The sequence below is a fragment of the Neophocaena asiaeorientalis genome, unplaced genomic scaffold (genome assembly GCF_003031525.2).
Source record: "Neophocaena asiaeorientalis asiaeorientalis breed wild unplaced genomic scaffold, Neophocaena_asiaeorientalis_V1.1 scaffold581, whole genome shotgun sequence".
NCBI lineage: Eukaryota > Metazoa > Chordata > Mammalia > Artiodactyla > Phocoenidae > Neophocaena > Neophocaena asiaeorientalis.
The window spans coordinates 2,022,342-2,044,873 of record NW_020172732.1 but is presented as its reverse complement, the minus strand read 5'-3'; the positions used below and the strand labels follow the sequence as shown (position 1 = coordinate 2,044,873).

At 39.9% G+C, this 22,532-nt stretch overlaps 1 protein-coding gene across 6 annotated transcripts in view; it reads right to left on the bottom strand.

The window, feature by feature from the left end:
- PATJ (PATJ crumbs cell polarity complex component) overlaps window positions 1-22,532 on the bottom strand; it is a 336,033-nt gene that overhangs the window by 6,108 nt on the left and 307,393 nt on the right. For 4 of the 6 annotated variants that reach the window (XM_024740399.1, XM_024740404.1, XM_024740405.1 and 1 more), the window contains 6 exons: window positions 20,338-20,443; window positions 19,552-19,589; window positions 16,334-16,456; window positions 15,268-15,372; window positions 3,384-3,490; window positions 49-172 (listed from right to left, as the gene is read on the bottom strand). In XM_024740399.1, the coding sequence (XP_024596167.1) occupies window positions 49-172; window positions 3,384-3,490; window positions 15,268-15,372; window positions 16,334-16,456; window positions 19,552-19,589; window positions 20,338-20,443 (603 nt within the window). The remainder of the gene's footprint in view (window positions 1-48; window positions 173-3,383; window positions 3,491-15,267; window positions 15,373-16,333; window positions 16,457-19,551; window positions 19,590-20,337; window positions 20,444-22,532) is intronic. The other 2 variants (XM_024740400.1, XM_024740403.1) reach the window with 2 other exon arrangements.

Below are 22,532 nucleotides of genomic sequence, written 5' to 3'. Positions count from 1 at the left end.
TTTTATTTAAAAAAAAAAAAAAAAGTACAGTAAAAAGGAAAAAAATACCTTTGCAAATATAGTCTTGACATAAATTGGCAGGTCTCCATGGGGACTTCCATAACCCCCTACAATACTAAACCCCAATCCTTCAGAGCCTTTCTCCAAAGTAATAATCTTAGGTGGAGGTGTTCTGAAAACACAATGCACGCTGTTTAATTCAAGAATAGATATTGAGAGGGAATTTCATTTTAATGGAAGAACACAGATTTGAGAGAGACTTTCATACTGCGAAATGATGATGGTCAGTTTATCAAATCAAACTGTCAGAAAGCAATCTAGAAACTTAGTTTTGAATTTCCTATATCATGCCAATATTTTTGATGTTTTAGAGGTTTCTCTTTCATAAAACCCACTGTTTTTTAACTGAAAATAAAGTCATGATGCTGAAGTTGTCAAAGCACTCTTTTTTTTGCTTAGTTTTTAACTTACTGTCTAGAGCTGAATGGAACTGTCTTTACATCTTTGAAGAACATGCATGGAGATGGAGAGGCGGGGTATCACCTGAGCTTGGTGTACACCACAGCCCACAGGTGGACCTCTGATCAGAACAGGTGACGGCAGCCCTAGAGCTCAGTAATGGCTGCTGTTATTCTGCTTGAATATCCTCGCTGCACCTGATCCCCACTTCCACTGAGTGTGGGAACTCATTCTTCAAAACCCACCTCCAATCTCCAATGCGATGCTTTCCTGACTCCCTTGGAAGCATTCACCCCCACCTTCTCTGTGCTCCCTTTGTTCTTGGTCCAGATGTCCATACAGCACTTGTCATACTGTATCATGATTTCTTAACCATCTTTCTCCTCTACCAGATTATCAACTCCTTAAGCCTCCGCCCTCTGGGCATTCCCAGCACCAAGCGCTGTGCCTATCACACCCTCAGAATCACGACTACGTAAATGAGAACTGAAATCCAGGAGAGAAGAGAGAAACCAAGGTGAAGCAAAATGGATAAAGACAATTTGTTTCAAATGTATAATTTAGATTTTCAAAGCTTTGTCCAGTGTGGAAGTCATCTCTCTCAGAAACAACATGGGTAAAAATTAAATTACACGTGTGGGCTCAAGGAGTTAAAGCTAAGCTTAACTAATGCCAATTTCTTATTCCCATACGTGGTTGTCCAAACGGTAAAGACCTAAAGGAACTCTGGTACCTGGGCCCTGTCGTCTTATCGGCAGGAGGTTCATATGCGTATCCTGGCAGGGCCACTTGTTTTGCGGCAGCATGCACATCCGAGAGGCAGAGCCACCTGATATAAATGCAGCCATTCGTGTACTCGGAGAAATTTGCAAAACTGGGATATGAGCAACCTTTGAAAATGCTGTTCTGTCTGACTAGAATATTCTTCCCTCTCCTCCTCCTCGATTCTGCCTGGCTTATTTTAAGCTTGATTTTCAGCTGCTTCCCACTGATACCAGTTGTTTGCTATGCACTTGCTGGTTGTTTACAGCAGGCATCCATAGTAATTGCTGAATGTCTATACCGTATATATTATTACCTCTTTTGAATGCCACTCCTGGTTTTTCCAATTATTTAAAAACTCAGGTTAAGCATTAGTGCCTCCAAGTACCCTCCCTAGCTGAGTTATGCCTCTCTTCCATGGCTTCACAGGACTCTGTGCTTACTTCTCTCTCTCACTGAACTAAGCTCTCCAACACTTACTAACTCTTTTATAACCATGGATTTATGGGTCTGTTTTTCCAATCCTCTGGCAGTTCTATGAGGACTGGGGCAATGCCTTCACCTATGTTTCTAAGTTTGAGTCCTCAGGACCCAGCACTTGTAGTGTCTAGCCTTAGGAAGGCACTCAATAAATATCTGCTGAAATAATGAAGTATTATCCCCTGTGGCTGAATGGTAATGACGTCATGAATAAGGCTCTACGTTTCATCACTTTGTGGCCTTACAAGCACTCTCAGTAATAGGCCACTGGCTAGACATGAACTTGATTCATGTCTCCTCTTTCAAACACAGCCAGCCCTATTTCCGAGGATATTGAAATGGGAACCTAGATGTCCAAGGCCATTGTTTTAGAGCTAGCCCCTGGGGGCCACTGAATCATTAGAGACCTTCATAATTGTACCTATTCACAATTAGAGTCTGTTTTCTCCGGGAGAGGGAGGAATGCAGCTTCACTCCTCCACTGGCAGCATTAGATGGAGTTTACCTCCATTTATCTCACACTGCCAGTTAGTTTTAATTTACTTTCGCTTAGAAGACTAGTAAAAAAAAAAACACAAAAACTCCACATGTTAACAGTGGTCAGATTATAAGTGATTTTTAAATTCTTTTATCCTAGTAGTTCCCAACCTGCCAGGAGCTGTGGAATCATAGCAAAAGACCCAAGATCACAGGGCATCTCAGTAGTTCCATGGACATATTAAAGGATGCTAAGTGTATACTATTCTTCATATAAGGGTCCTGATTTCTTTTTTTGTTTTTTAAATAAATGGCCATTCTAGCCTGAAAATGTTATACTTTCATGTATTTGTCACATTTTAATAGCAAGTGTTCATTACTTTCATAATGAGAAAAAAGTAAAATGAGCCTAGTTTAATATTCTTTCCTCAAGAAAGACAAACTCAAAGCTGTCATTTAAGTTAATGAGCAATCAGGAAAAAGTTGGGAATGGCTGTGACCATCAGATTCTTCCAATAAAGGGTTCGGATGAGCCAACAAACATTTATTGAGCACCAGCTAGTGACCAGGCACTGGTAGAGTTGAGACGAATAACTTTGGGCAGCATTTCTCAAAGTGTGGGTCCTCGGCTTATCTGCAGCAACACTGTCCTGGAGAACTCACCCTAGACCACCTACTCAGAATCTCTGAGAATGGGCCAGAGGAATTAGCATATTTAAATATGCTGTTTGAGTTATTCTTATGGACATTCTAGTTTGAGAAACACTGCTTTAATGAGCAACTTTAACTGCAGTGACAGGTTTTAGTAAAAAATGCCAGCAAGTATGACGAGAAGATTTAACCTCAGAACAAGATTTTAGCTTAGAAAACTGAGGAAACCTGGTTACTTGCATAATGAAGAAGGGCGCATCTAGGCTATAAATCTGAGGATTCTGAGGGGAGAGGGCACAGGCACCAGTTCCAGTGGCCACGTGCGGTGTGTGCAGGCCCTGTGCTAACAGTCTGTGAAGAACTCACGTGGTGGAGCAAAGCCTTGTGAGAAGTAGGGCAACCCGGTTGCTTTCTTGGAGATTCCCTAGGAGTCAGAGAGGGTAACGTGTACTTTCGCATTCCTCTCCTTTAGGGAGCACACTCTACAATCTGGAAAAGGTCTCACTGAGCTTTGCCCACACACATAAGAGGCACTCTGCATCTAGAATACTCACTCTGTGTCCTCCAGATGGTGCTTGGCAGTGGGTGAACCAAGGGGGTAGCCCGTAGACATGTTCTCAAGCTGAGTTGCTATGCCACTGATATTGGTATCTGCCACAACCTGGGCGGGGAAGCGGGGGGAGTCAGAACAAGACAATCCATTATAAGTCAGGGAAGAATTAGAGAAACCATACTCTATCCAATGGTCAGTTCTCAGTCTTATTTAATCTATCTACAGAATTTGACACAATGGATTATTCTTTCTCAAACTATTTTCTTCATTTGGCTTCTATGACCCTACACTTTACTAGTTTCCTTTCCACCTTCTGGCCATTTTTTTCATAGCTCCCCAAACTCTATCAGAGTGCCACAGGGCTCACTCCTGGAGCTTCTTATCTTTCCATCTCAACATCCCCTTGGTCATCTCACCTCATACTCCTTTATGAATTTAAATATCATCTATGTAATGAGAATTCCCGAATCTGTCTCTCCAGCACTACCTCTTACTTAACTCCAGACCGACACACCCAATCACCAATTTGACATCCCTAATGGGATGCCCAGCAGGTATCTCAAATCTAACCTGTCCAGCACTGAGCCACTCCGCCACCCCTCCTCTGCTCCCTGGCCTTCCTCATCTCAGGTAATGCAACTTCATTCTTCCAGTCTCAGCAAACACCTTGGTGTCATCCTTGACGACTCTTCCTTTCACAACCCACTTTCAATCCTCAAAAAATTCAACTGGTCTTTCTATAAAATCATCTCTTTCTCTCTCTCTCTCTCTTTTTTTTTTTTCTGTTCTTTGGCCGTGCCACGTGGCATGTAGGATCTTAGTTCCCCAACCAGGGATCAAAACCATGCCCCCAGCAGTGGAAGCGAGGTGTCTTAACCACTGGACCTCCAGGGAAGTCTCTATAAAACCATCTCTTGCTTGGAGTTTTACAAAAGCCTCCTTACTCATCTCCCTGCTTCAGCCCCTCCCCCACTCAGTCTATAGCAGCTAGAATGTTCCTGTTAAAATACAGAAGATTATTTCAGTCCTCTGCTTAATACCATCCAAGGGAGATCTGGAGCCCCCTGGATCACATGCTGGAGTTCTTAGATGGTCTATAAGGTCATCTGTAGGTGATCTGCCCGGTTATGTCTCCACTTTCGTCTCCAAACATTCTCCCCTGTGTTCACCCTGCTCCAGCCATGCTGGCCCCTGGCTGTTCCTCTAACATGCCAGAGACATCTCCACCTTGGCGCTTTGTGAGTGCTGTGCATTCTGCCTGGAATGCTCTGCCCGCAGCTCCTTCACTTCCCTCAGGTCTGTACTCTGAAGTCACCGTCCTTGGCCACCCTAACCAAAAGTCCCACACCAACACCCCAGCCCAACATTTTATATTGCTTACAAAGAAACAACAGGCCCCTAGCACAAAAACAGATGCATAGGTCACTGGAACAGAATAGAGAAACCAGAAATAAACCCACACACTTATGGTCAATTAATCTATGACAAAGGAGGCAAAAATATGCAATGGGGAAGAGGCAGTGTCTTCAATAAGTGATGCTGTGAAAACTGGACAAGAACATGTAAAAGAATGAAAGTAGAACATTTTTTTCACACCCCACATACAAAAATAAACTCAGAATGAATTAAAGACCTAAATGCAAGACTGGAAACCATAAAACTCCTAGAGGAAAACATGAGCAGTAAACTCACTGACATAAGTCTTAGCAATATTTTTTTGAATCTGTCTCCTCAGGCAAGGGAAACAAAAAGCAAAAATAAACAAATGGGAAGTAATTAAAAAGTTTTTGCACAGTGAAGGAAACCATCAACAAAATAAAAAAAAAAACAACCTACTGAATGAGATATCACCTCACACCTGTCAGGCTGGCTATTGTTAAAAAGACCATAAATAATAAATTGGTAAGGATGTGGAGAAAAGGGAACCCTAGTACACTGCTGGCTGGAATGCAAATTGGTGCAGCCGTAATGGAAAACAGTACAGAACAACACAAGTGACCATCAACAGACGAATGGATAAAGAAGGTGTGGTGGCTATATACAGTGGAATATTACTCAGCCATAAAAAGAAATTTGCCATTTGCAAGAACATGGATGGAACTGGAGGGAATTATGCTGAGTGGAGTAAGCAGACAGAGAAAAAACAAATACTGTATGTTTTCACTTACATGCGGAATCTAAAAAATAAAGTAAATGAATGGATATAACAAAACAGAAACAGACTCATAGATACAGAGAACAAACTAGTGGTTATCAGTGGGGAGAGGGAAGTGGGAAAGGGCAAGAGAGGGGAAGGGGATTAAGAAGCACACTCTACTGGGTACAAAATAAATAAAATACAAGGATGTAATGTACAGCACAGGGAATATAGCTAATATTATATAATAACTTTAAATGGAGTATAATCCATAAAATATTGAAGTACTATGTTGTACACCTGAAACTAATATAACATTGTAAATCAACTATACTTTAATTAAAAGATTAATTAAGAAAAAAAAGTAAAGAAACAGGCCCAAAATAGTCCTGTATGCTAAGCCCTACTAGGAATTAACACCTAACCTAACTGCAGTTTCAGCCCCTCCTTGGAGTGGAATTTTAAAACAATCAGTCTGGAATTTCCTCATCAACACCAGTGAGGGGATCTGCTTGATAAGACCCCCTACCTTCCCAGGAAGGGAAGGTGACCTTGCCTGAAATAATCCACTTTTTAACTTCCTTGTCCCACCCTCCGTCTCCCTATAAAAGCCTTCTATATTGTATAGATCCTTGGAGTTCCATTCTACTTGTTAAATGGGATGCTGCCCAATTCATGAATCATTGGATAAAGCCAAATAGATCTTCAAACTCACTCAGCTGCATTTTGTTTAACAACATCTTCCTTCTCCGCTTTATATTTCCTTCTTACTACCATTACTATCTAATTAATTATATATCTTGCCTTATTTATTGTCTTACCACTTCATATTAGAATGTGAGGGCATGAAGTTTGTCTGTTTTATTCACTACTGTATGCCCCTTATGTAGAACATGTCTAGCATATAGTAGGTGTTCAATTAATATTTGGTGAATGAAAGAAAGAATATCTCTTACTTCCTATGATTTGCCTTTTAGAGGGTCCCAAACAAAAGTATAGAACAACCAACATTTAAACATTCACTTATATTTCTATTCTGCAAAAACATTCCAAAGAATTAAGAAGAAATATGGTATAGCTCTGACAGAATGAAGATCTGAAGTTCAGTTTTTGCCACTTAAATGATACTGTGGCTTGAGTTTCAGTTTCTTCATCTGTTAAAGAGGAATCATAAATAGCCTGCCTTGTCTGCTTATCCTGGAGTTGTCTTCCACCTCAACTAGTTATCAGAGATTCTTTCTCAAGAACTCCTGGTCTTCCCCTGCTTCTGATTGACAGTTCTTCCAGATAAGAGCACTCAAGTACAGAGTGAAGGGACTTAGCTTGACAACAATGCAAGACCTTGATTTGATTGCAGTTTCAGAATAAGCCGACAGAGGGCATGACTACCTAAATAGTTAAGCTTAGTTGCATCTATTAATAGAGTATTTAGACAAGGAAAGCCACAGGCTGGCCCTGGCCCCAGCCCTGGCTGGATCAGAACACATTTTGGGTGAAGCAACCTATGCTGGGGGAAAACATTTCTATCTATAAGTTTTAGGATCTTCTGGAAATACTATAATATAAAGAATGAACAAATTGGGGGAATATTTAGGATAAACAACAAAAAAGAAAATGATAGACTCTCCTCTGCACTTACCACCAGTTTCTGTTTTTTTTTCCTCTCCTCCCCAGCAAATGTAGTGGAGGAGTTGTCTTTGCATGTGACCTATGTAATCCTACCTACTCTCAGCCTACATCATTTTCAAACCCCAATCCATTCCAGTTTCCATCCCTGTTGCCAGACCCAGACTCCCATGACCCACTCTCCGGCTTTTCTCCTGCAGCTTCCATCTCTGCTATTCTACTCACCCCTCGTGGCTCAGTCCTGGCCCACTTCCCACTTGCACACTGAGGGTCTAGGTCACAGCATACACATTCCCACAGCTTTAAATTCCAACAACGTGCTAACAATTCCCAGCTTAGTCTGTTATATCCAATTTGCCAACTCAACATCTGCATTTTAATATCTCAAAGCCTAATTTAACACAACCGAATCCAAATTCTTGATCCAACAACCAAATCCCTTCTATTCATTTTCCCTCTAGGTTTCCTCTTCTTAATAGATGGCACCTCCAGCTGCCTAATTAGAAACCCACTAGGTATTATATTGAAAATACCCGATTGTTGGCTGGTGACTGCCCAGCTGGAAAGGTACTAGAATGCTAACCTAACTGATGCTTATTCTGAACAATCTACCACCAAATCCTCTGGACTCTACCTCCAATATACTTCTCAAGTTTGTTTCCTTTTCATCTCTCTGGTGACCATCCTAATTCAATCAATCATCATCAGCTGTCTTTTACCTGGAATCCCCACTCACCCTCTTCTAATCTCTCTTCCACACAACAGCCAGTTATCTTTTTAAATATAAAATGGATAATGGCCCTCCCCTGCTTAAAACCTTTCAGTGGTCTTTCTTTGTACCTGGAATAAAATTAAGACTCCCTAACTATACACACACATGTCCTTCCTAGCCTACTCCTCTAATCCCATCTATGTCTTCCACTCCACCCCACATTCCACAGTTCTTTCTGCATGGAGTCCCGCCCCCTCCCCTCCACCAAACCAGTTGGTCACTTCCATTATACAAGCCTTCTTTGACTACCCATGTTCAAATTAATTTCCTGTTTTCCTTTCCGTAGCGCTCTAAGTATTCCTTACAAATCGTCATGACACGTATTTGTGTGACTGTTAGCTGTCTTTCCCACCCAATCACAGGATTCATGAGGATAAGGACAGCTTCTCAATGTGAAGGTGCCTGGCACACAACTGCTTAATAAGCATTTGTGGAATGAATAAATGAACGAAGCTAAAACCTTGCTAAGGAATAGGGCGTACAGGGTTCAATATTCTGAATTTCCATGGAACAGAGTGAGATTGATAGAGGTTACAAGGAGATTGGTTCTGGGTCTTTTTAAGAAGAAAAAATCTAATAACTAAGGCAGTTACAGAATGGAATGGCTCAACTTGTTAGGACATGAGCCCCCCACAAAGCAAGGACTCAGAGACTCAAAACTCTACCGATTTGGGATATGGTGAGGGGGGATTCCTATACTTGATGGGAATCTGGACATGTACTCTCAGCTGTCCATGAACCAGACCATCTGTTATGGGGCTGAAGAAGAAAGTCAGTAAAATATTACTTTTTCTAAGATACCTTCAAAAGCCAAGACTTGATGGCAACCTGCTCCTTTCTTTACTGGCTCATTTATTCAACATATAACAGCACCATGATACTGAATATAAACTGAGCACTTCCTCTATGCTAAGCACTCTTCTGAGTCCCTACAGACGTAGGTACCATAATTATTCCCATACTACAGACAGAGGAACCTGGAGCAGAGAGGTTAAGTAACTTTCTCAAGTTCAGCTAAGGAGTGAAGGCTGGATTCAAACCCACGCCATTTTACTCTAGAATCCTGTGCTCTTTTTCTTTCTTCTTTTTTTGGAACCCTGTGCTCTTAATTGAATTCAGTGTGAGGCAAATCGCCTAGTGAGAGGGTACAGACCTGGTCTTGGACCCTCACACCTAGAGATATGCTTCACCCTGCATATAATGAAGTACAGTCTAGACATGGAGCTGGGAAGAAAGAGGGGCAGAGAGTCAAACAAGCAGCTGCAAGTAGAGGTGATCTTCATGGCTGTGCTTGGCAACAGGTGGGAAAAACTCATCCCTCCCCCCAGTACTACAAGGAGAGGGGTTGGGAGGTGTATAGGAGATATACACCCCATGGATGTTCTAGGAAAAAAACTTTTGAACTTTAATAAACTTTCAGGAGTCCATATAAACTGTACAACCAAAGCCATAGTTCTATTTGGGTAAAAATTAAATTTATCTAGCTAGAAAATGTAAAAACACTAATATAGAAAAACTTACAGAAAAACTCATATCCCTCTAAAATCTGAAGGCTTCTTGCTCACTCCCAACCCTGAAATAAGATGGGCCTCACAATAACGGACAATATTAAAACCTAGGATCCCGGAGCTCCTGCTCATTTTGTAGGAGTGGAATACGAAGGGCTGGATGGGAAATGTGAAGCATTTTCACTGATAGTTTGGTCTTTTGCAGGGAAGCAAGGAGACAAACCCATCACCCCCAGGATAACTACAGCCCGAAGGCATTTGCATCAACCTTCTTTTTAAAAAAAATTATTTCAATATCCCCAATTGTTTAATTTCTAGATGTAGTTTGGTTTGAGGTAGTTCTTTTTACAAATTTCTATAAATTTGTTTTTTATTTTTTTAATTTTATTTTTTTATACAGCAGTCTCTTATTAGTCATCCATTTTATACACATCAGTGTATACATGTCAATCCCAATGGCCCAATTCAACCCACCACCGTCCCCACCCCCCTCGCACTTCCCCTCCTTGGTGTCCATACGTTTGTTCTCTACATCTGTGTCTAAATTTCTGCCCTGTAAACTGGTTCATCTGTACCATTTTTCTAGGTTCCACATATATGTGTTAAGATACTATATTTGTTTTACTCTTTCTGACATACTTCATTCTGTATGACAGTCTCTACATCCATCCATGTCTCAACAAATGACCCAATTTTGTTCCTTTTTATGGCTGAGTAATATTCCATTGTATATATGTACCACATCTTCTTTATCCATTCATCTGTCGATGGGCATTTAGGTTGCTTCCATGACCTGGCTATTGTAACTAGTGCTGTAATGAACATTGGGGTGCATGTGTCTTCTATTTTGGGGGGGTACGCGGGCCTCTCACTGTTGTGGCCTCTCCTGTTGCAGAGCACAGGCTCCGGATGCACAGGCTCAGTAGCCATGGCTCACGGGCCTAGCCGCTCCGCGGCATGTGGGATCTTCCCGGACTGGGGCACAAACCTGTGTCCCCTGCGTTGGCAGGCGGACTCTCAACTCAACCACTGCGCCACCAGGGAAGCCCGCGTGTGTCTTTTGGAATTATGGTTTCCTCTGGGTATATGTGCAGTAGTGGGATGGCTGGGTCATATGGTAGTTCTATTTTCAGTATTTTAAGGAACCTCCACACTGTTCTCCATAGTGGCTGTATCAATTTACATTCCCACCAACAGTGCAAGAGGGTTCCCTTTTCTCCACACCCTCTCCAGCATTAGTTGTTTGTAGATTTTCTGATGATGCCCATTCTAACTGGTGTGAGGTGACACCTCATTGTAGCTTTGATTTGCATTTCTCTAATAATTAGTGATGTTGAGCAGCTTTTCATGTGCCTCTTGGCCAACTGTATGTCTTCTTTGGAGAAATGTCTATTTAGGTCTTCTGCCCATTTTTGGATTGGGTTGTTTGTTTTTATCCTGGAGAATGTTCCATGCACACTTGAGAAGAAAGTGTAATCTGCTGTTTTTGGATGGAATGTCCTATAAATATCAATTATATCTCTCTGGTCTATTGTGTCATTTAAAGCTTCTGTTTCCTTATTTATTCTTATTGTGGACGATCTGTCCATTGGTGTAACTGAGGTTTTTCTGGAAGGTTGCCTATCTCCACTTCATTTAGTTGTTTTTCTGGGGTTTTATCTTGTTCCTTCATCTGGTACATAGCCCTCTGCCTTTTCATCTTGTGTATCTTTCTGTGAATGTAGTTTTTGTTCCACAGGCTGCAGGATTGTAGTTCTTCTTGCTTCTGCTCAAGTGTGCTATTCTTAAAATTCTTTTCTCCGTTAGGGTCTAACAACTGTATTCTTAACTCCTGGTTCTTTTCTATTAGATTTTTCTAGTATATTTCCTTTTGTGTTCACATGATTAAAAATTAAGTATTACAGTACATGATAAAAAAAATTCAACACTCTCATTCCCTAGATACACACTGAACATTTCTCTTTTCAATTCTAGAGGTGTAAGCTAAATAATACACTTTATAAAACTATTTTGAAATTTATCATCTTGATGACATCAATAGACTCCCTATTCCAACAGATGAAAATTTAGCTGGCCAAAATCTTACACTTAACTTTTATATTTTTAAGTTCTACTTCTTTCTTATGTTACTTCAGATATACTTAAACCTTTGTAGTTTTAATGATTTCCGAAACTCTTATTTCAACTTTAAAGATTTAACTCTCTTATATTTTCCTCTCCATGAACACATCGCAAACTCTCATGCTACTAATATTTCATGCATCACAATGTTTCGTTCTATCGCTTTTATTATGACTTGTGTTTATATAAATGTTATTCATACTGAGCCAACTACTATACTAGGATTACATTTCTCTCTCTTTTTTTGGTATAAGTTTATTGTCCTCAAGGTCAATAATGATCTTATTTTGTTTAATTTGTATATACTTATCACTAATTCAGCCCCAAACTTTCCAACTTAATTGGATCTTAAACCTCCAATTCAGTTAAACGTACAAGGTAATCTATCTGTTCCTCTTTTTTTCATTCAGAGGCGTTTCTCTTAGAGCCCTCTTCTCCTGCTCCGATTTGGACAAGTTGTTCTCTCTGCCTGCTGCACAGCTGTCCTGGGACTTCCATGCTCCTTAGCGTTGGATCCACCTGCTTCCCTCTCTCTTACTTTCCTCTTTTGTTGGAGTATATCCTAAAGTAATTTTCTCAGAAATATATTGCTGAAAAAGAGTCAGGTGACATTTGAATCTCTTGTTCTTTTGTAAGTAGCTTATACTTTTCTCTTTGAAAGTTTTAGAATGTAGTATACAGGTATTATTCTTCTTTTATTTATTTTGCTCACTGATTAATGGACCTTAAGTTAAATTTATTTCATTTCTTTTTTAAACTCCTGGTTGTTGGATATTGGACCTCCTGAATTAATCCTGTGTCTTATTTATTCTCTTCCATTTTCTAAAGAGGGCGCACAAGAGAAGTCCCTGTTTTCTCTATATTATCTTGAACATGACACATCTCTCTCTCCTAACCAGCAGTTGGGCCCTCTTACATCAGGTTTTTTGTGTTTTGGAGGGTGTCCCCAAGGACCTCCAAACTACTTTGTAGACAGACACTTAGTTAATCTCCCTGACTTCAGACTCTCTTCTCCTGCTCTCCCTAGTTGCTGCTGACTCCAAGCCTTGATCCTCTGTCTTTGTCTCCACTGTTTACATTCACTTATTCAACCAATATCTATGAAGTATAATGTGCCAGGCAGTGGGGATGTCGACCCCAAGAAGCCTCAGATGGCTTTATTTATCCTGTTTCCAGCACTGAAGTCTCCCCGAGTATTGGTAGCCCATTTCCTCTGCCTGCTGGATATCTCCACCTGGATGCCTCAAAATACAATGTTCTCTCCCAACATGCCCTTCCTATATTCCCTGGTTTAGTTAGTGCTGCCTCCATCCACATTCTACATTCTAAAATGTTTGGATCCAGAACAAGCCCCACAAGTTCATTTAGTGACAAAAATCCCTGATGTGCTCTTTTTATCTTCTATATTGTCAAAGAAAGAGGTAAAAACAAAATTTTCTAGAAGAGAGTCTGGGTTACCTGATTTTGTCCAAAACGGTTTTGTGGTAGTTCATAGACAAAAGCACTAAACCAGGCAAACTATCAGACTACAGAAGCAAATATAGTTGAGAACATTTGAAATGATCCCATACCCAAATCAATCCCCACTGACCAATCTATAATTGACAGTAAGAAACCATCAGACTTCAAGGGCAGAAATACCTACTTCCTTACTATACTTAGCAATAGCAAGTTAAACTATGGGGAGAAGCTTCCAGAAGTTGTCTCCTCCACTCTCTTCCCCTTCTGCACCCTCCAGTCCACTGACCCAGACCTAATCTTCCCTGTGCCATCAGCACTTGCTGACCGCTTCCCATGTGCACCGACAATAAGTCTTTTCCACATCATCAGACACAACTATCTGACCTTCTCTACTACTCTGACAATGGGCTGGCTCACCTGATAATAAAAATGATTACCTACTGACAACTCAGCTGTGATAATTGTATTGCTGGTACCATTCCATGCACATTGTTTTAATTAAAGGGAATACGACTATGCAACTGAAAGGCGTCTGTTGCAGGGCATAAGAATTTCCTGAGTTCTGTGTTTAAAGCCTTTGAGAGCACATGTGCTCCATACCCAGAGTTGTGTAGATCACAACTGTCAAAATCCCAAAGGATTCCATTAAGTTTTTAACAGCACCTGTTACAAAATAACACCACCAATGTGATTAACACGAGAACATTCTGAAACCAAAAGTCATTTTCTTAAAATGCAGAAATAGGAAAAATAAGGAATCCCTTCAAAAGTATGTGAATAGTGTCAAATTTGGCTGAATGAAGGGTTAATTCTTCATGGGAGAGCATGAGTTCATTTCCACTTAAAGTACTTTACGTAATGTTACACTTTTACACTGTGTCTTCTCAATTCTTTGTGAAGAAGGTGGAGCTGAACAAATTATACTGGTATATAGAAATGTTAATAATACTAGATTCTGCTAAGGGAAACACTGTTTTTTTCTTGACATAGTTATCATTCGATAACTTCCTGGTAAAATTCTGTATAACTAATGGGCCACAGCTCTGCGATTGAAGAGTTGCACTTGTACGGCCTCTAGGGGTCAGCATAACTCGAAGGAAGAGCAAGGGCTGCAAACAAGAAAAAGCAAGGATTTGCAGGTTCTGAGGATGACGGAGCAGTGGAAGGTGGAACAAGAGGTAACCCCTGAGGATGACAAAGGAAGTCGACTCTACAGCCAGTCCACACAGCGTTCCTGTTTGTGTTCAACAGAAACTTGGGGACCCAGATCACTGAATAACATGTTGCCTACCACATAAACTCCCTTGAAACCACTGGCAGTACTTTACGATTCCCTTCCTACGTACTGAAAGCCATTGACTTTTTCTTAAATGTCTGTTTCCGCACTTTGGACTTAGACATTTGAGATGTGAGAGTTAAGCACCACAAATTGGTCCTCCCTAAAGTTATGGTTTTTCAATTCGAACTGATTATTTAAAGGCTAGAATGATTGGAGGGGCTGGCTTGCCCTCTCTCTGAGATACAAAATGGTGGGTTTTATTCTTTTTACCTATAAACCATTTAATACTACCCCTGCAGAAGTATGGTGATTATAATCATACGTTTTGGGGGGAACTCACTAACAAAACTTGCTGCCAGTACGCTGCCTCTCACTCACTACACGATATCAATCTCAGAGATATTCAAAGTGCTGAAATCGAAGGAGGGGTGATTAACAGCACACCTCGTTTTTACTTCCTGGTATATTTCCCTGTGCCTCTGGACAATACTCTTGGGGACCACAGCTGAAATATGATTGTCTGCCTTAGTCGATGACTACTATGTGGTGAGCATTTAGCAGTGTTGGCAATCATTTATGCTACAGGAGAAAGAGCATTGTTACTTTTCCCTTCCTTTAAAAGGAGTGCACTTGGGCAGTTCAGACACAGTTTTGGGGCATAAGAAAAGAAATCATTTTCTATTCCTTGCAAACTCTGATTTACAAAAGAACACCAGAAGCTAAAAGCCTTGTTGATTTATCATGTGAAGCAAAGGGTAATTTTTCTCCCCTTGTTATGCTTTCATATAATCATGTTCACTGCCTGTATGGGTGGCATTAAAGAATTTCTGAATACAAATAATAATTTCTTGCTTTCAACCTTCATAATTCACAGTGGCAGGCACCCTGCTGGACGGTGATGCCTCCTGCCAGTGACGCTCAATCTTTTTTGCACACCACTTATCTGCCTCTCGCAGCTGCGAGTTCCATTGATCGCAATACCTGCAGGATAATGCGCCCGTAGGCGTTCTTCAGCAGATTAACCACGTCCGCGTGAGACAGCCCATCCAAAGGTTGCCCATTAATGCTGACAATCCGATCTCCAACCTGGAGGTACAAAAGTGGGAGAAAAATCACTATCATTAAGAAAAATTAAACTTGAGAAGAATGCTTAAAATTCTTTGTAAGTCATATTTCCCATTTGTGGCTATTGTGAAGATTCTGTGTCTCTATTGTGTATGCGTGTTCCAGAAGCATAAGGAATTTTTATGGCTTTCCCCAAATACAGACCAATCAGAGAAACAAGAAAGGGGTCAGATTTGATTATTAAAAGTCCTTTTGTACCTTGGTAATGGTAGTGTTGCATACATCCATTTGCCAGTAATAGTGGGGTGTACAAATTACCTGTTCAATAAAGCTCTACTGAGGAAGCCAAATGTTTTCTGCTTTATTTTTTCTACCTAAGTTAAGATTAAGGAGCGATGGGGGGAAAAAATTCATAAGGATGTTGATTCTTTTTTTTTTTTTTTTTTTGCGGTATGCGGGCCTCTCACTGCTGTGGCCTCTCCCGTTGCGGAGCACAGGCTCCGGATGCGCAGGCTCAGCGGCCACGGCTCACGGGCCCAGCCGCTCCGCGGCATGTGGGATCTTCCCGGACCAGGGCACGAACCCGTGTCCCCTGCACTGGCAGGTGGACTCTCAACCATTGCGCCACCAGAGAAGCCCATGGATGTTGATTCTTTTGCTGGAAGGAAGAGTCTAAGGTCAAATCTCTCAGGTGAAAATCAATTTTGGGTGGAATGAGGTGCTAAAAATGATATGGGAGGCTTTGCAAATGAGCTGCCATTTCTTCTTTCATTGAGAAGCTTTGACACAAACGATACTATTTTTATATGTTCAGGGACATAATGAATTTCAGGTATAAACTTTCTCCAATGCATTTTGCCCTCAGTGTGGGTCTCTGATAGCTGCTGGAATTCCAGTTTTAAACACAGTGCCCCTGGCTGCCTCGTCCTCTCCCACCCACCGCATCACATGCTGAGAGCACTTCACCATCCCCTTTGTTTACTTTAAGCTTCTGTGTACGTGCGGCCACACCGCTGGCCTGAATCATGGCGATAAATATTGGGATATCTCCTAAGGGACTTCCTTTTCCTCCAGCAATACTGATTCCAAGGGCATCACTGAGCTCCTAAAAAACAAAGGAAAACAAGGCTTATATGTTTAACAAAGAGCCACAACCTGACTGTCCCCAGATAGCTGTTGAATAAAATCCCCCCACCGTGATGCAGGAGGCTACGGTACCACAGGAGTTAAGCATAGCGCCTTTGAAGTCAGAAAGGCCAGTGTTTCAGCTCTTAATTAGCTGGAGTACTTAATTAGCTGGGGGTGCTAAAGAAGTTCCGTAACGTCTTAGAGCTTCCATCCCTACGCATAAAGTGGGAAGAAAACCACCTACCTCACAGTGTTGATCTGAGGATTAAATGAGGTGATATAGTGCAGTCCTGGCCCACAGAAAGGGCTCAGTAAAAGGCAACAGGAGGAGTAAAAACAAAAAAAACAAAGAAAAACAACCCTGTGCTACTGCTCGGTTTAGTGGCCAATTCTGATGCAGAACTTGGCAAGTATGTCCTCATATGGTGTTTACAATTAAATTACTGTACATCTCATGCTCTTCTGGGTGTGAACAAACACACTTGGCTCTGAAAGAGCTGCAGGACTATGCCAGAACAAAGGATCTCTGAAGACACCCACTGTAGTGAGTACAGAGTTTGGAGAGAGAAGTAACATGCGACCGAAAATGTTCTCTGAGATTGAGATGAGGCCGTTTGTTCACTCCAGCCCTGGTGAAGAGATTCTGGCCTTTGTGCAGGTTTCCCCCATATTTATATCCCAGGGTTAACATTTTAAAAATCACTAAAAGAATAAAGGACAAGTTCCAGTTTCAGCACGGTGGCATGTACACTCTATAGCATCTTTCTCCTACTGATGAAAATGAAGACCTCTTGTCAAAATTTAAAGTACAATTACCCAAGACTTCTGAAAAGTAAAGAAACTCAAAGAAATTGTGGTGGAGAGCCAAAACTTGGAGAAACGACAGCAGAGGGTGTATCTCCCGGTAGTTTTCCTGGCAGCTTTGTCCTGAAGACAAGTCCCAGTCAAGGAGCTGTAAAGGTGGGGCAAACTGCTAAAACTTTGATGTTAACTCCCATCTTTCTGGTCAGAGGAACCAGGAAAAGGAGCCCTGATGGCTGGAGAATGAAGGAAGAAAACTAGAGTAGACAGAGTCAGAGAAGGGGATCCTGTCCCTCTGTGAGTGCATCCACAGAATTCTCAGGTTCAGTCTAAGCCACGCAGATGAGGGACAGACCCACACTCGGGAACTGAACTGAGTTTTGAACTACCACTTACAAAAGGTGACATAACTTTCAGTCTGAGCCTAACTGGGTGGATGCCTGCTAAAACATAAACACCAGCATTCTTCAGAGTCTACACAGCATTAACATTCACCAGGGCTGGGAAAAACCCCTAAGTTACTCAACGTGCAAAGAACCAGTAAAATGCGATCAATTTCTTGTTAAGTTTTTTCAAATATGCAGGACAGTTTAAAGCCAAGATGATACCATTGTCTGGTGGGGTTCTCAATTTATGTAGATGTAAACATATGACAACAATGACATAAATGTTAGGGGAGTGGTTGCAGAAAACGGGCCTACAGGCTTGCAAGGCTTCTGCAGTTTTACCTGATCACTTAAAAATATACACAGGTTAGTGTGTTTCAATTTGACCTTGATAAAGTTGGACAAAGGAAAAAGAACAAAATGACAGAAACTTTAATATTCTGTTTTCCAAAGTGTTTGTGTCTAGCTTCTATTTTCTGAATGCATCAATAGTAAAACCCTACATGCAAATGGTAAGATGCATTTCATTATGAAGTTTCTGCTCTGACCGTATGTGGGAGAACAGGGTGGGTAGGAACAGGCCTTTTTATAAAAGCCTGTAAAAACAAGCAGCTGAAATGACTAAGGAAACATAAAGTGATATGTTATAAATCTTGGAATGAGGAGAAATTTATGGAATAATTTGGCTTTGTTCAAATCCATTGTGATGTTTCCTTAATTTATCCATAATTATGCACATGTTGGTACATTTAACTTCCCCATACGAGGAACATCTGAGTTGCCACGCTGGTGGAAAGATACTGGGAACAAATAAGGCAGATTTAGTCAAAGCTGTAGTTAATAATAATGAATTCCTAGACATTCATGATGAACTAGGTACTATGCTAAGTATACTGTATGCATTACACCTCATTTAATCCACACAACAAGATTTACCTTGTGAGGCAAGGGTTATCACCTCCAATCTACAGATAAGCAAATTGAGGTTAAGTAACTTGACAAAGGTCATAGAGTTAATAAATGGTACAGTGTCTTTAAACACAGCTATAATTGAGTCCAGAGAACTAAGTTAAGCTGGATATCACTTTACTGAAGTTGATCCATGATTACAACAAGGTCATAATTTTTTTCACTATTGCTTGAATCCCAAATTTAATGGTAAGAATAAGGAAAATAAAACTGCTTGCCAATATTCTGGATATCACACAGGAATCTGAAAAATCGCACAGGATTATCAGGAGTCTGAGACTCAGGATTTGACAACTTTATGAAATGAAATGCATTTTACACAATCTTCTCAGGAGGGCAATTTGGCATTATATATAAAAGCCTTTAAACAAGTGTGGATTTTGACTCAACAATTCATTTCTAAGAATTAATCCTAAAGAAATCACCCATGATGTGAGCCAAAAAGAAAATACAAAGACATTTTGCTATAAAAGATGGCCAAAGTTGGGAAATATGCTAATTGTTTAATAAGAGGACATCGGTTAAGAAAAATTACAGCACATTCATACAATGGAATACTAGGTAACTGACAAAAATCATGCCATCTGCTGTCAAAAAATAGTTATTCACATGGCTAAAAGTCCGTGCTTTAAAGTAAAAAAGACAAGCTACAAGAGTATGTCTAATGTGATACCATTTTTTGTTTCTTAAAACTTAAACACAGTGCACAAAATGAAGTGAATGTGGTACACCAAAAAGTTCACGGTGGTCATGTACGTGCTTTACTATATTTTCCTAAGACTGCTTGTGTTACATAGACCATATGTTGCCTTCAGTAACTTAAAAGAACACACTAACAATCCAATATATTGTATTGAGGGAAAGATGTACATATTATGCAACACAAATTAGAAAAAAAGCAAAATAACTGACTTACCCTGATTATCTCAATGGTCCTTAGTCCCACATCTGTGCCTATGAAGAAACAACAAATTAACCTTTTAAAAGTAAGAGACAATATATTTAGGATATAATATTATCCCATGAAAAGGGTATCATTTTCTAGGTCTTTCAGGAGGGAATACTGAGGCAAGCAGGCATTATACCCTTTCTCAAAATTCAAACTGGTGACCATCAATCAGGGGCTATGTCCTCTATTTTAAACAAGTCCTCTCTGTTTGAGATAGATGTGGCTATAATCATTTGGTCTGACAAAAGCTGATGGCCTGTAGCAGCCGCTGCCTGGAATATGGTGATTAAATGGCTTGGAGGGTGAGCCATTTTTGTTTCACTGAACATTTTTCCACCTTAATCAATGATAACCTTACCCAAGGAAAGGCTTAAAAAGATGCCTTCCCCACCCCACCCATGATGGGATATGCACTTCTGACCTTCCTCGAGGGACCTGTAATTTAAAAATTTTCTCTCTGGAAATGGTTTTACTTTATGAAGTACTTTAGATTTCTGCTTTTCTCTTTTTCATGTGTAAAGTTAAAGGCATATTCCAAAAACGAATCTCTATGGCTTTCCTTCCTTTAGAACAGGCCTTTCAGAAAGCTTGGGGCTTATGTGGCCATGTTCAAAGATTTAAAAATATTTTTTGCTGTACACCTGAAACTAACACAACATTGTAAATCAACTATACTCCAAGAAAAATTTAAAAAAAAATTTTTTTTAATTAGGTAACAGGATCGTTTTGCTGAGGGTGTGTCTCAAGTAATACCTGAGTTTGTTGGGGAAGGATCCAAAGCTCTTTTTGTGCCGACCAGGTTTTGCAGGCTGGTGATAACAGGAGCAAGGGAAGGATGAAGGCTGCTGTGCTGACTCTGCTGAAAAGCAAACTCAGTGGTCAGTCTTAGAAATTCATATTTATTATTACTATTTTACTTACTGAAGTAACCATAACCATGTAATAGAAAATTCTGTGGAGGCCAGAAAACAAAAATTACTCACACTCCCTCTCTTATCACCCTAAACAATCCCATTTAACTTTTGCTACACTGCTTTCTCCGTTGTATGTGCTTTTATATGTGGTTTCAATCATCAAGGTAGAAAACGTGCAGTAATTTAAGCTTTTTGTGCTCCACATGAAATCAGAAACATTTTCCTAGCCTGTTACAGTGTTTACATATGATCAGTTAATGCCACTAAGTGTCATTTGGGACTACAGGCAAAATTTATTTTCTTTTTATCTAAATCACTGATCTATTTTGCTAAAACAAATATAATAAAATCTAGATTTATAGGAACTCCATCAAATAGAATGAACTGTAAGAAAAAGCAGTAAATATCAGGGGAATATATTAGTTTAGGAATATTAAAATATATTTTCCTCAAAGATTTTCCTAGAGTTGGTAATAATTCAGCTCAATCTGCTATACCTCCATTACTATCATTTTAAAATAAATCTAACGTTTATTTAAATAAATTTAGATAATGTATAGTCATGTTTGGCTAGTGGCTATTCAACGAAAATCATATGCACAGTGAAGGGTCTTTCCAATGCAGAAAACAATGATACCACTAGTGAATAAAGAATTTTTTCTACCAAATTCTCACGGTTATGCTTTAACTGCCTCAAAATTTGGAGGTAAACCTAAGACCATAATTATTACCTGAAAAATGATAATCCGATCCATTTCCTTAGTATGATGAAAGTTGTTTAATATTTTAACATTCCTTAAATATGAAAAATTTCAAATATACAGAAAAGTTGAATGATACAGTAGACACACCACCTAGATTCCACAATTAATAGTTTACTATTTTTTTGTTACATATCTATTCATCACTCAGTTTGCCTTTAAAAAAAAATCCATTTCAGGGTAAGTTGCAGACATCAGTACACTTCACAGTGGAGAGATATATATATATATATAAAGGAGTGTTTTTATATTTTCCCGAAAGGATATGATTTGAATCAATGGTGCTATAATAGATAACTACTCAGAAATGAGGAAGTATAGCATATTATAACCTTTGCCTAAACAAAATCTCAGAACTTTGTGTTTGTCAAGGCCTTTAGAAATATGAACTTTGCCTGGAAGTACTCCCTCAGTTATCTGAGGAAAAGATTTCTCAAGTGTTTTTACCATTATACATTTTCCTCTGCAGAGTAAGGATACTCTTTCCTGGTTGGTAGGAAAACACTTTTTTTCAAAAGAGGCTTGGTAGCCCCATGGCTAGAAGATCTCTCTTAATGAACTCACTTTCTCTAGGCCAAGTCAACGAGTTAAAATTCTCCCAGACCCTCAAAAGGAGGCATCTGTCTCCCTATCTTATAATTGCCCAGAAGGAAATCTGTGCCCCTAGAGAGTACTGACTGCTTTAAAAAGGTTTGGAGGGGAAATGTTTGGGAATGGGTTCCTCTTTTTCTCCATCTGGGTCATGGGCTGATATTCAATTCTTGAAGAAGGAGGACACTTCCTTTTTACAGCCTGCTACAAGCCTTCTTCCCATTAGCTACATATCAGTACAGACTCTCATATCATCTAGGTCATAATTTTAAGGACAAAGTAAGGATAAAATATATTTTCTGCTTTGCTTAAAATTGAATTAAACTTCTACTCTCTGAATAAAAATGCTGTGCAAAGAGGTTAAAGAAAAGCATTTGATACTTCGTCCCAGGTTTCTGAAATATGACAGCTCACATTTACATAACAGATAAATGGTCATGGTGGGTTTTTGACCTTTAATAATAGAGCCTCTAAGTTTGTTAGTTTTGTATTTAACCTGAGTGTAAACTTTATTCATCACTAAGATGCACATATACATTCCTCAAGGACAGAAATCCAGTTCTACCTACCACCTTACCTGTCAGTCCAAAATTTTCTTAAAACACGGGAATTCCTTATACCCCTCTGTGCCTTTGCCTATGCTACACCCTCTGTCTGGAATACCTTTTTTTTTTTTTTTTTT